The following is a 13,697-nucleotide window of genomic DNA, read 5'->3' on the forward strand; positions in this document are numbered from 1 at the left end:
ATGAATTTTCCACAAACAAAACAACAATGGAAATAAACAATGATGGCATACAAATTACAGTACAGTTTTGTGTCAAAATACCTTCCATAAAAGGCTTGGATTTTATGAATATGAATTGTCCCCCAAAAATAAAACTACAGAGTTTAGAGTTAAACTCACTTTCAAGAGACATTTGTAATAAAAGTAAGATTTGAAATGCTTTTTTAACAAATATTTAAACATATTTTGAGGGAAATCAAAGCACAAATTAGTGTGATGCCATTTCAAACTAAAGTTCTTTAAAAGTTTATTTAAGCCTGCCAAAAAGTATTTTCTAGAAAGATTCACTCCAACAGTCCAACTGATAAATATCTTACAGTTTTTTGCAATTTACATATTAAGAATGTCTCTTTCAAGTGCTTTCTTCTACTTGGAAATTTGCAAGTTTATTTTGTTCTTTTAGTTTGTCAATGGCCATGGATTCATCCAAAGATGCAAATATGATTTGAGAGCAGCCGCTCAAGACAGTTCTAAAAGGTAATATTATCAAACAGCTTTGATAACGAATTTTGGCTTGGCTTTCAAAGGATTTAGGAATGACCTAAACAACTTTTCAGATGTTTTACAATGTGGTCAATGCACTGGTTTCTCTGTTAATACCATCCTGTCGACCAATTTTTGTTACATGATCTGTTAAAAATAATTACATTACTTTTTTTATCTGTATGTTGAAATTTATTTGGTAAACGTTTTTCCATCGTAGAATATGTGCATTTTGATGGCATAAAAATTACAGTACAGTATGCGTCAAAATACCTTCCAGAAAAACCTTGGTTTGTTTTCTTTATAAAATGAAAGATTTAAATATAATAATTTCACATTTTATGCAAAGAATCTGATAATGTTTTTATTTTGTTCAACTAAAATTGAGAATTTACATTACAAGCTAGAAGAACATCTTCTCAGCCCATGTAAACAAGAAGGGCATTTTGTATCAAAAATATGATACAAAGTATAACATTTTACCTTTTTAACATTTTGTCTGAAGGACCAAAACATTAATGTTAATGTAATAAAAATAGTTACAAATTAAGTAAATTTACATGGCTAAGATGAATTTTAAGATTGTTTTAATACATTTTACGTATTATATTTAGAGCGTTTTGTGTTTAGTTTTTGTCTTGACGCTGACATATTTTGACAGAAATAATGTTATCCGTTTGACAAATCATGCTACTGACAGAATCGCCCATATTTAATGTAAAGCACCAATCTAATAAAAAAAGTTACCAACATGAGATCTAAAAGTGAAGCTTTTGGGATTTCACTAACGTTAGTTTCAACCATTTTTGTTGTTAAAGTAGTCCAGGGGTTGAGCTGACACGGTCATCACTGTAACAGCAATGCTGAGCTAACGGTTTGTTTTATTGTTATCTGCACTGTCAACACATTTACTCAAACGCTATCCTTTGTGAAACAATTATTTACAAAGAAATCAACGTCTGTCCATTGGCAGTTAAGTATTTCTTCACTCGTATGAATGAAGAAGACTGTTAAAACTGCTTTAGCTGAACAAGCTAACCTACTAGCCTTGTCTATCTATTCCGCTAGCTGTCGGAAAACAGCAACCGCTCTCCGCTCATTTACTCACCAGTGTCCGAGTCTTGGTCTCCATGTTTTTAAAGCATTGAGTTCTTCGTTGCTTACATCCTGTATTCGGTAGAGAAATAAAAGAGGCGTTGAGCGAAAGCCCAGTCTCGCTGCGGCTTTTTCTGTTGTCGATCTGCTGCTCCAGCCTCCAGAGCCCAGCGGCGGTTTAAAGCGCGAGACCACCGCGGATGAGGATGTGCAAGCTGCTGCTGGAATCAAAGGCCTCGAGCTCCGCTCACTGGATGGATTTATTTACCAATCATATCCAGATGTTATTAAGAACAACAACCAGTCATCTGTAGTTTAAGTTCTGATTGAATCCTGCAAGATATAACGCCTTGTTTCCATGATATCCAGGACGCGTCTTGAATCGTGCAGGACATTCGTGTGTTCGCGGTGCTTAGCGTTTGTTAACAGGGATGTGTGTGTGCCTCCAGATGGTTGTCAACAACACAAAGCCCGATAGCCGTGAGCATGCTGAATGGGCTCTCTGCTGGTCTTTTGATAGTACTGCATTGCAATTTCACATATCAGTGGTGTTTTGACTGGGACCCCCAAAGTGCTTGTCAAAATATACTGCTCAAAAATAAAGGGAACACTTAAATAACACATCTCCAAGTGTTCCCTTTATTTTTTTTGAGCAGTATGTTTTTTAGTGGCAAAACACAATGGTAATGAAATAGATTTTAAATATAAATTTTCGTATGAAACATTTTACCAAGTGCCACTTCGGGTTAGTCCCTTTATTAATAAGGGGTCGCCACAGCAGAATGAACCGCCAACTTATCCAGCATATGTTTTACACCGCGGATGCCCTTCCAGCTGCAACCCATCACTGGAAAACCAAGTGTAAAACATTAATAAGTAATAAATTAAAATAGTTTTCATTCTTTTTCTTATATTATATCATATTTATATTTTCTGCAACTGTCCATAAAATAAATTAAGTCTGCAAAAGTACAAAAATTACTTTAATATTGGTATTACAAAGATGTTTGTTTAAAACTGTCTCTGCACAGTTATATAAATCTCTTTTTTTTGACACCCAAGAAGTTAACTAAATATGGATTTAGACCACCAAAGTTGGCCCATGGTAACATTGCCTGGCAACTAATCAGAGAAGGAATGGACAAATGATCATCATTTCTAATTTGACATAACCTTTTGTTTGTTTGTTTAATTGTTAAGCTACAAAGAACAAACTGAATTTAAATGATTCAATTAAAGGTATATTTATGTATATGTATGTATGTATAAAATGAATAAACTTCCACTCATTAGTGAAATATGAGTGGCACATTGTTTCTTAAGGACACACATTTCACTAATGAGTATATATATATATATATATATATATATATATATATATATATATATATATATATATATATATATATATATATATATATCGAGTGGCACATTGTTTAGGGCACATTTCGGCCAACCACCCTTAATCAAGTTTGGTTTTTTGGCTCTTTGTAAAAAAAAAGTTTGGGCACCCCTGATTTAGACCTAGAGTGAAGAAAATTATATGGTGCGAGAAAGTAAATTAAATACTGGATCAGCTCCATAATTCACTTGCACTGTCTGCTGTTTTGCATTATACTGTATGATAATATGATAAAACATCTTTTTGCAAAATTTTCTTCAGTGTGAATGTAATTATAAGGTGTGTGTAAATAAGATTGCTAAAGTATATTTAATTAGTTTTTAAACAGTTACCAATCTATTTAAGCAAATTTATTATTTATGTATTAAGGTGTTTTTTAAATATTTTTTATCAATTAACCTCAACTCCCCCTTGTAGTAGTTTTTGATTCAATCACAAGTTAATCCACGAGGGTGCGCTAAATACGCAGTGTTCGCCAGTGTTGTTCAAGTACTCGAGCTCAATGTTTTGATACGTTGAAGATAAAAAAAAAGCCTGATGATGATTTTTTATTACGAATATGATGATAAAATTATTAATAGTAGTAGCAGGAGTAGTTTTATTTTATAAGTAGTAGTACTAGTAGTGATATTTGTAGTAGTAGTAGTTTATTATAGTTAAGATATATTTACAGTACAGACGTCTCTCTATAATTAGTAAAACACCCACACAAAGAGCAAAATCCAGCACGCGTTTTGGTAGATTAAAAAGATAGATTAAAAAAGTACTATGATAGTACTACTATCCAGTCGAACTGGTTAGTTTACCAATTAACATGAGGTGTTCATGTTCTGTGCGTTCTGTGTTCATATTACAAGAGTTCTGTGTGCAAAAGCAGACAAACGTGTTTGCAGCTATTTGTACTTTTATTTTATTTTCTCTCCGCCCTCCCTCACACACGCGGAAGTAGAGTCAAGGAATAAGGCGAAAACGTTGAACAGCTCGTCCTGACATCGCTTCCTCTTTTAATTTACCCACAACACGTCTAACTTTTTCAGCAAACACGAGAGGATACGTGTACTTAATATCGTTATTTATAAAACAGCGTTTAAACTCTCCTACCGATATAACATTAGTAGTGAAAGCGAAACTATAGCTCGGATCCGACATGGCAGATAGCAGTGACGATGATATTACAGACAGGCCACCTCTTCTGGAGACAGACTTAACGTGTCCTGTGTGCAAAGACATTTTTAAGGAGCCCGAGTTGCTTTCGTGTAGTCACAGTTTCTGTAAGGTATGCCTGGAAGGGAGCTGGAAGAATCAAACGAAACGGCAGTGCCCCATGTGCCGAAAATGCTGCGACGGAGAGACGCCGATCCCCAACCGTGCACTACATAACGCCTGTGTGTCCTACAAGAAAGAGAGAAACCGGAGAGGAGCTACTACGGGTTCAGAGGAAGAACTCTGTGGTTTGCACCAGCGGCCCTTCCAGCTCTTTTGCATCAAAGACGAAGAGCCCGTGTGCGTGGAGTGCGTGACTCTTCATCCGGGACACGAGCTGGTGCCCACCGAGCAAGGGGTTCCTTTCTGCAAGGTGTAGTGAATTAAGGATAAATATACCATTCTAACCTTTGAGAAAATTAATAAATACCAATTGCTAATGTGTATTTGTTTTATAGGATGAGCTTACCATGAAAATCAAAATTCTGGAAGGCAAACTGGACTCCTTTAAAAGAATGAAAAAAAGATACAAAGAAACAATCACCTTTATTGAGGTAAACAGTCTCTGAATGCTTACTGAAGACTGTATACTCAAATATGGTGAAGTCTTAAAGGCGTAGTTCATCGAAAAATAACTTTCTTCCTTGTTTACTTGCACTCAAGTGGTTTTAAGCTTTAATGAATTTCTTTCTTCTGTTGAATGCAAAACAAGATATTCTGAAGGATGTTGGAAAAGGGTAGTCTTTGACATCCAAAGCTGGTGTTGTGCTGAAAAACGCACCCAGCCCTAAAATACACCCCACCTGAAATGTGCATATAATGACTTAAATTAGTTTAAAAAATAATAATAATAGAGTTATGACAACTAATGACAGAGACTGAGGTGAGTTCCATGAGTGGTAGCCTTTGCTTAGAGAACATATATATTTAAATAAATGAATAGATTTTATTTAAATACAATACTGACGAGATTATTTAAAGTCAATTGTTTAATGTGGGGTTTAGTTGAAAACAACAACAACAATTTAATGTTTTCCTCCAAAAACCCCAATTTTAGAAACAGGCTCTTTACATTAGTCTATACCAGTGTTTCTCAACCACGTTCATGGAAGACCACCAGCTCTGCACATTTTCCAGGTCTTCTTAACCAAACACACCTAATTTAGACCATCAGCTCATTAGGAGTGACTGAAAGACCTGTAAGGGTATGACAAAGGAGAAATCCAAAACATGCAGTGTTGATGGTCCTCCAGGTACGTGATTGAGAAACACTGGTCTATTCTACAGTCAGTATTTTTATTTTACATTTATTTGTAAACCTATTGAGTTTTAAAATGTGTCTCACTTCTTGTTCTTGTTTAAAATTATAATCATATTATGTTGTAATCAATTATGTCCCTTGTCATTTTTTTAATGTAGACTGAGAATGCTTATGAAAGTCTATGGGGGGTGGATTTTTCGACAGGGGTGCATTTCTCAAGCACAACACCGCAACAAATGAATACTATGCAAGTCAGTGCCTGTTTGTGAACATTCTTTCTTTGTGCTCACCCGAGGAAATAACTTCAGTCAGGTTTAGAACACGTGGAGGATGAGTAAAATGATGGCAGAATTTTAAATTGTGGATGAACTGTTCCTGTAATAGTTTGAATCTAATGCTTATTTATAATGTTCCTTTTTGTTACAGGGCCAGACTAAGGAGGCAGAAAACCAAATCAAACAGGAGTTTGAGAGACTTCATCAAGTCTTAAATGAAGAGGAGAAATCAAGATTGTTGGCTTTAAGTAGAGAGGAAGACGAGAAGAAACAAGTGGTGACTGAGAAGATTGAAGCCATCGGTCGTGACATCACAGGCCTTGCTGAACTGATTCAGTCTGTAAAGAGGGAAATGGGAGCTGAAGATTTGACCTTTCTTCTGGTAAATTTCACTTTTGCTTTATTTATTTATTTATTTTAAATAGGATAGACATACTTCTATACATTTGGATATGACTGATTTTCGTGGGAGTTTTATTTCAATATATTCGTAATAGACAGTTACTTCTAGACTATTATTTGCCAGCATGCAAATGACATTTCATATTCAAAAATTATTCATATTTTCAAGTCCTCTGGTTTTGGAGTTGTTTGTCTTTACATGTAACTTGACAGCAGAAAATCATTTATCATTTATGATAATAATATTAAAGAAGATACCCAGTGTACTGTGGGGCTGAGCTATGCAAAATTTTAAAGAAATGTTTAAACACTGTAACTGGACAAGATCTTGGTGAGAAAATGAGCATCACATCAGTGACTCTTTATGTTCATTTAGGCCATTTACATTTACTTTACATTCATTTACATGCATTCATATGCTGCCAAATAATAACTAAATTATGAGCTATGAATTCCTCATTCAACTCTTACAACTTTTCACATTTTCTCTCCACAGAATTTCCAAAAGTTAAAAAGAAGGTATGTGTCTCTTTTTTAATCAAGTGGTTATAAGGTTTGCTCTGCACTTACTGGCATTTTTATTAGATACACTTTGCTAGTATCATGACAAACTGTCTTTGTTGCATAGATTCAATAAGACATTCAATTTCTTTAGAGGTTTTGATCCAATGCATGATAGAAGATTGTTCAGCTGTACACCTTTGAAAATCAAAACCAGGCAACATTTTTTCAATATTATGTTATTTTGTCTGATTTGTAGCCTCAGTTCTTAGTTTTTAGCTTGACAGTAGTGGCAATGCTGTCCTGTTCTGCTGCTGTACTGTAGCTCATCTGCTTCAAGGTTGGACGAGTTGGTTATGTGTCCAGAGATGGTTGTCTGGAGACCTTGGTCTTGTCGTTTTCCTTTAACCTCTAGCATCAACAATGAATTTTCACCCACAGAACTAAATGAATATTTTCTCTTTATCTGACCTTTGTTTGCAAACCCTAGAGTTGTGTGTGAAAATACCTGTAGATCAGCATTTTTTGGAAATACTCAGATCAACCCATCTGGCACTAACAACTACTTTCAAAGTTGCCAAAATCTTGTTTCTTTTTTCCATTCTGATGCTTGCTTTCAACTACAACAGAATGTATTTACCATGTCTACATATCATATTTCATGTATACCAGTTTGTGTACAAAAAGGTCATCTTTGCTCAGACTGTTACATTTTATTAGCTCTTTTTATCTGTTATATTCTATTATATATTTTTATTTATTATATTTTATAATCAGCATGAAATTAACAGTCCCTCCAAGATTTAGCGAGTTCAGTGGACCTTGAGATCAAAATAAGGGACAATTATACATAGTTTTTGGGTAACACTTTAAAATAATTGACAATTATTTAATGTATTTACTAACATGAACTGTTATGAAAAATCTTGCAGTTATTAATCATAGTTTAACAATTATTAATTTGTTATTACAATCCAAAGTGTCACTTGTTAACATTAGTTAATGCACTGCAAGTTATCATGAACATTATTTTTATTAACTTACATTAGCAAAAAATTTAAGCAAAAGTCATTTGAGGTAAAAAATATTTGAAAAAATAAACCTGCAAAATCTGATTCTACATTCAGTCATTTTAAAATAAAATATCTTGGATGTATGTCACATTAGAGAAGAAAAGGTCTGTGCCTACTTCTGTTTCATTACAGTTCTAATTCTGCTGTGTGTATGAGGGTAAACGCCAGTTAAAGATGTTATCTCTTCGTAGAACCCAGTGGACTGGTGATGACCCCAGAAGGGTTAACGGAGCCCTCATCAACATGGCCTTGCATGTAGGCGCTCTGGGTTACAAAATCTGGGAGAGTATGCAGGCTCACGTCACATGTTGTAAGTGTATATTTCGCTATGCCTCAAATATATATGCAAGAACAACTGAGAGAGCTTTGTGGGTCACTTTAAAATTGTTTTGTTTGCAGTGCCTGTAATCCTGGATCCCAACACAGCTTCACCATGGCTCTCCATATCTCCTGATTTTTCCAGCATGCAAGAGAGTCGAGAAAGACAGTCTTTCCCAGACAACCCTGAGAGGTTTGATCCATGTGTGTTTGTACTCGGCTCAGAGGGTTTCTCCTCAGGGCGCCATCGTTGGGAGGTCCGTGTGGCCGACCACCCCAAATGGATCTTGGGTGTTTGCAAGGAGTCAGTAGTTCGGAAGAGGAAGTTCACTGTGACCACAACAGCAGGAGTTTGGACCATCGGCCTAAGTAAAGGTGTCTACAACGCTCTAACAAGTCCACGCACTGTGCTCAATCTAGAGAGAAGACCCGAAACTGTCAGGGTGAAGGTCAATATGGAGAAGGGAGAGGTGTCTTTCTGGGACACAGGCAACAACAAGCATCTGTGCACGTTTAACGATAAGTTCACTGGGAAGCTCTTTCCTATCTTTGGCCCAGGGCTCCAGAGCACACCAATCACTATCTTACCTGCTAAAGTAAACATACACAAACAATAAGTACAAATGACAACGCGTAAGAGTCTAAAATGTCTGCAGTACTATTTGAATTTAACCAAATTTATGTAATATTTGGAATTCTGTAAAAGGTCAATCAACAGATTTTGTATCATAATGATTCATATTATTTTATCATATCGCTCATTTTGTTAAGGAAGAACTTGAATTCACATCAAACATATACATTTAGTCATTTGGCAGACTTTTTTTGTCCAAAGCATCTTACAATTAAGGAAACATTCAACAAATTAACACAAAGAGGCAACACACACCGGAAGTGCTAATTATACAAAGGAACTGTTAGTGTTCAGAGAATTCAATGCTAGAGTAAGGGAGTGTTTTGTTTTTGAGAGGGAAGTGAAGAGTGTTTCTACAGGTGGTTTGTCAAGCCCACTCACTTGTGTGAAGCACACTTCATAAATGCGTGATGGTTTTTATGTGGGTGTGTGTAAGAATGTGTCTTGTGCGAATGGGAACCAAAAACTGGTCCAGTGTCAGTTAAAGTGTCAGGTGTGTCAGTGTATTCAGGTGACCTCAGATGAGATGAGTTCTTAGTTGTCACTTGAATGATACCAGCGAATCCGCAGTCTGTGTGGGAATGGCAAGATCGTTCCACCAGTACGGAACATTGAATGAACAGGTTTTGGAAAGCGACTTTGCAATGACACCACAACTTGCTGACCGGACAACTATGCTGATAACAATGCTGATTAAGATGTAGTTTGAGAAAACATTGTATTGAAACATAACAGTAATATTGAAAATAACTCCACTGTAGCAACACAGAGGGGAATGATATCATGCCAATCACTGTTAACCCGTGACCCTGGACCACAAAACCTTAAGTTGCACTAATAATAAACAAAAAACATTGTAGGATTCAACCTTATTTTAATTTTATAGCAAAAATCATTAGAATATTAATATTATTCCCAGCATCTTCTGTAATTTTTGTAATTTATGTAAATTTATTTCCAATAATGTATCAAAACTTTGTTTTAAGTAATATACATTGCTAAGAATTTAATTGGACCTCCCTTTTAAAGTTTAAAAGAATTTAAACTTAGAAGTGGGTTTCTCAATATTTAGACTTTTTTTTTAAGTCTCAGATTCCTTTTTCACCTAGTTTCATCTCTAATTAAAACATTAATTATATTTTCAAAAATACCCTTTGACGTTTTTTTTTTTTTTTTTTGGTTCAAGGTCACATTTTCTTTGGCTGATATTATGGTAAAACACTGAGAGCAGACTTTGATCCACCAATCTAATTAAAGAGTTTAAACAATTAAGGCTACAGAAGAGATAACTGCAATGTGCACTTTTAATAAATGGAACATTGAATGTTAACATTGTTATCATTATAGTTATCTGTTTAGTTGTTCTCTGTGTTAGAGACGTTATGACGAGAATTGTGTCACTGTAAGTAAATAGAGCTAAATGTTAATTCTCAACATCACTAAACAAAAACAATGTCTGTGCTGACATGATTTTGCAGTGGGAAAATCACTTGCTAACCTTTTCTGTTTTGTGTCTAGTTTTACAAATTCTTCAATCTGACAATCTAATTCCAAAAACCCTAAAGCCATTTTAATGACTGTAAACATAATTGTAATGGGGTCAGCTTTATTGTAGATTTTAAAACTTGTGTTTTTATAAAATTAGAAACTTCAAATCCTTAAAAAGCCTATCCCTTCTCTTCTGTCATAAGTGAACATGACCTTTGATTGCGGCTTTTTTCTGTCTGTCTTTCTGTCTGTCTGTGTGTGTGGGTGTGGGATTTGAGTTGTGTTTTAAGTGGAAGTAAAAAAAATAGAGTGAGTGGTGAACAGATATTGCCATACCATCTGTTTTGCTTCTACAGCACTATTGATTAAGTAAATAAAGTCTCAATCACATTCAAATCTTACACCTCGCAATACTGCTGCTGAATGACAATGTCAAAATAAATCTGAAACTCTGAAATTGTAACCTATATAAATACTGCATTTATGGTCTTGAGTTGTTTTGTTGAAGCAACTATTTTTTATTGCATGTCAGGTATGTTTATTTACAACATGTAAAGCCAAATTTTGATGAATTATAAGAATAAATGATCTCACTTATTGGACTAAATGCATTTTTATGCTCTCAGGCTCTATTTCAGTTTGAATTGTGTGATGTAAATGTAAACATCAACATTACTGCATTACCATTGGCTAATAGGAAAAAATCTCTGATTTCACTATAGTCTCGTTTAGATTAACCAAGACGTATCTCTATATATTGTGAAAATGTATGTTGTAAGGAACCTTTCTGAAGTTTGTAAACTACTACAAAATTGCAAAAAGGCTCAACCTCTTCAATTATGAAAGAGATTTTATTGATGGGATTTTCAACAAACAAAATTTCCATAATGCCTGTGATTCAGTTTGTCATCAGCCACTCACCAGTTTTGCATCATGTGACTGCTGCTGGCACAGTTGCATAACCACACTATATGTTAACTCTGAAAAGCAGACATTGCTAAAGAGTCATTTTAATTTAAGATTTAAAAGAGACTTTTATATATAACGAAAAAAAATACATTCAGATAGTCTAAGCATTTTATAGTGAGCATCTATAACAGCTTGGCAGTTACAGTGTTATCTATCTGAGTTTCTCATGCTTTCCTCGGCACTCTGAGCAACAACAGGACTGTCCTGGGATTCATTTGAGAAATATACACATACTTCTATAACAACACTTACTTTTTTATTTGCATATAATATTGAATTGAAAAACTAGCTTAGATTGAATCTGATATCCCCCTGAAATGGGAGAATATGTAGTGAATAGGTAGATGGACAGAAAGACTATTTTAGTCACATTTAAATCCAATATTCTTCCATTTTATCTGTAAAAACTGAAGGGATGTATACATGTCAGCATAAGCTGTGTCTTTTCATTTAGAGGGTTTCAAATAAAAATGTTGAAGGTATTGGCCTACTTTTGATGTGTTTTCAGTTTTAAGAAACTAGGGCTTCATCTACCCTGTATCTCATTACTAACGTCATGGGAATAAGCGTTGATCCTCCTCCCATCGTGTCACAGTGAGTTGGTGAAAGCTACACGAAATGGCCAAAGATCACTAAACATGCACAGGTAGGTTAATGTGGTTATTTATTTCCCATTTGTATTGTCTTTTTGTGTGATTTTTTTATTTGGAAATATTACATTGTTGATTTAGAAGTAAAAATAATTTAACTTCAAATTAATTGTTCATTGTTGCTGATTATTTGCTAATATGTGAAACTCGATTTTCCAATATTATTGTCAAAATCTGTTACTTTTTCTACTTTCTGTGCACTTCATTTATTGTATGCATTTGAAATAATAGAGATGTTGTTTTTAAATGTATAATAGCACAATTCAATACATCAATTATGAGTTTAAGATACGTTAGCCACACATTTATTTATTATTAACTAATTGTAAAATGAGTTTTAGCATTTGTGTAACTTGGACTTGAATCGAATCAAATCAAACGGTAACATCTGATACCAGGCCCGGATTAAGAACTCAGGGGCCCCTGGGCACATTATCTTGTAAGGCCCCCTACCTGGCCGCACCCCTATAGTTAAATTAAAAAAATAAGAATAATATAATAATTTTTAAATAAAATGAATCTATAATTTGTTGCCCACATATTTAAATAAATGATATATAGTACATATGTATTTATAGTCTGCAAAGATTTAAATTATTTTTCAAAGCATTAAATAAAAATACTAATAAAACTACATATATATATATATATATATATATATATATATATATATATATATATATATATATATATATATATATATTAAGGGTATTTTAGTGTATTGCTTTTACAAACTTTAAAGCATATTATTGCCATGGCATATAACGCACAATGCTTCTCCAATCCAGTTATATGAATCTGAGTTCTATGAATCTGAGTCTTTCATAATACAAACACTGATTTACTGTCTCTCTCCTCCTCTCCCTGTATTTTCTCTACTCTTCTCGTGATGAAGACTTGATTATAAACCTAAAAGTATCCGAAATCACAGACACTATACCTCTTCTCTCTCCCTCTCTCTCTCTCTCTCCCTTTCTGTCTGTCTCTCACACGATGAATCCAGTCCGCGCTGCGCTGCCGTTAGCCTCCTCCGCCTGGTTAATGCTAGCTACTCATCATTTAAAGTTAAAGTCTTCTTCTGTACTCTCATTCTCCTGATCACGGGTCTGTTTAAAGAAGGTGTGTATGGAAAATGCGTCAATAAAGATGCCTCCTCTCCTCTTTCTCTCGCGTTTGCTAAATCCACTTGTCCACTCATTTTTGATCTATGACAGATATAACGTTACACTAAAGTCCGCTCAGTTTAGTGCGGGTTATTACAAAACTGACGTTTCCGCGCTTGACCAATGACAGCATTCTGTTTAGTTAAAGAAAGAAAGGCAATTTAAATATAATAATAATATTAATATGTGATCGCGATTTTTTTGCTCAGAGGAAATACAGTTGTCTTAGCAATAGAGTTTTTGAAGAGAGGGAGGCGCGGCAGGTGCCTATAATAAGGCTAAACATTATTAAATACCCACGAGACACTTGTGACTTTATATCACATTTGCATTATTTTTAAAAAATGTTTCTTTCCTGTTAAAAATAAATATATTTCCAATCTGATATGTAATGGGGAGAAAAAAAGTAGCACGAGTTCAACTGATGGTGGATTCGAACCGATGTTATTGTTAATCGCGTCAAAATAAATGCCGTGTGCCTTACAAGGTGCGCCACTGCGGCTACATTTCTTCACTGCTCTTTACTCATCTTGTCTCTATCAATCAGGCATCGATGGGCGTAAACCCTCAATAGCTAGATGCGCTATTTGCAATTAGCCTAAAAAGACACTCCGAAATTGTCTTTTTTTTTCTCCCCCCTCGCAGGGCCCCTGGTGCGCACGGGCCCCTGGGCCTGTGCCCATAAGGCCCATTGGTTAATCCGGCCCTGTCTGATACCCAGTTTTATTTTGCAAAACATTA

The 13,697-nt window shown here is 34.8% G+C and overlaps 3 protein-coding genes across 4 annotated transcripts in view; 2 read left to right on the plus strand and 1 right to left on the minus strand.

Moving 5' to 3' along the window:
* Nucleotides 1-2,058, minus strand: part of megf8 (multiple EGF-like-domains 8) — a 57,284-nt gene extending 55,226 nt beyond the window's left edge. The window contains exon 1 of the mRNA XM_005158031.6: nucleotides 1,631-2,058. The gene's annotated coding sequence lies outside the window, so the exon portion shown is untranslated. The remainder of the gene's footprint in view (nucleotides 1-1,630) is intronic.
* Nucleotides 2,059-4,054: 1,996 nt separating this feature from the next.
* Nucleotides 4,055-8,769, plus strand: trim35-28 (tripartite motif containing 35-28). Its single transcript, NM_001109704.1, is given in 6 exon segments — nucleotides 4,055-4,595; nucleotides 4,681-4,776; nucleotides 5,910-6,140; nucleotides 6,657-6,679; nucleotides 7,926-8,044; nucleotides 8,134-8,769. Coding segments are annotated over 6 exon segments (1,434 nt in total). The 5' UTR covers nucleotides 4,055-4,166; the 3' UTR covers nucleotides 8,670-8,769.
* Nucleotides 8,770-11,734: 2,965 nt separating this feature from the next.
* The window catches only part of epb41b (erythrocyte membrane protein band 4.1b), a 40,986-nt gene continuing 39,023 nt past the window's right edge, over nucleotides 11,735-13,697 (plus strand). For both annotated transcript variants that reach the window (XM_068213894.2, XM_073924634.1), the window contains exon 1: nucleotides 11,735-11,789. The gene's annotated coding sequence lies outside the window, so the exon portion shown is untranslated. The remainder of the gene's footprint in view (nucleotides 11,790-13,697) is intronic.

Source organism: Danio rerio, chromosome 16 (assembly GCF_049306965.1).
Source record: "Danio rerio strain Tuebingen ecotype United States chromosome 16, GRCz12tu, whole genome shotgun sequence".
Classification (NCBI taxonomy): Eukaryota; Metazoa; Chordata; class Actinopteri; order Cypriniformes; family Danionidae; genus Danio; species Danio rerio.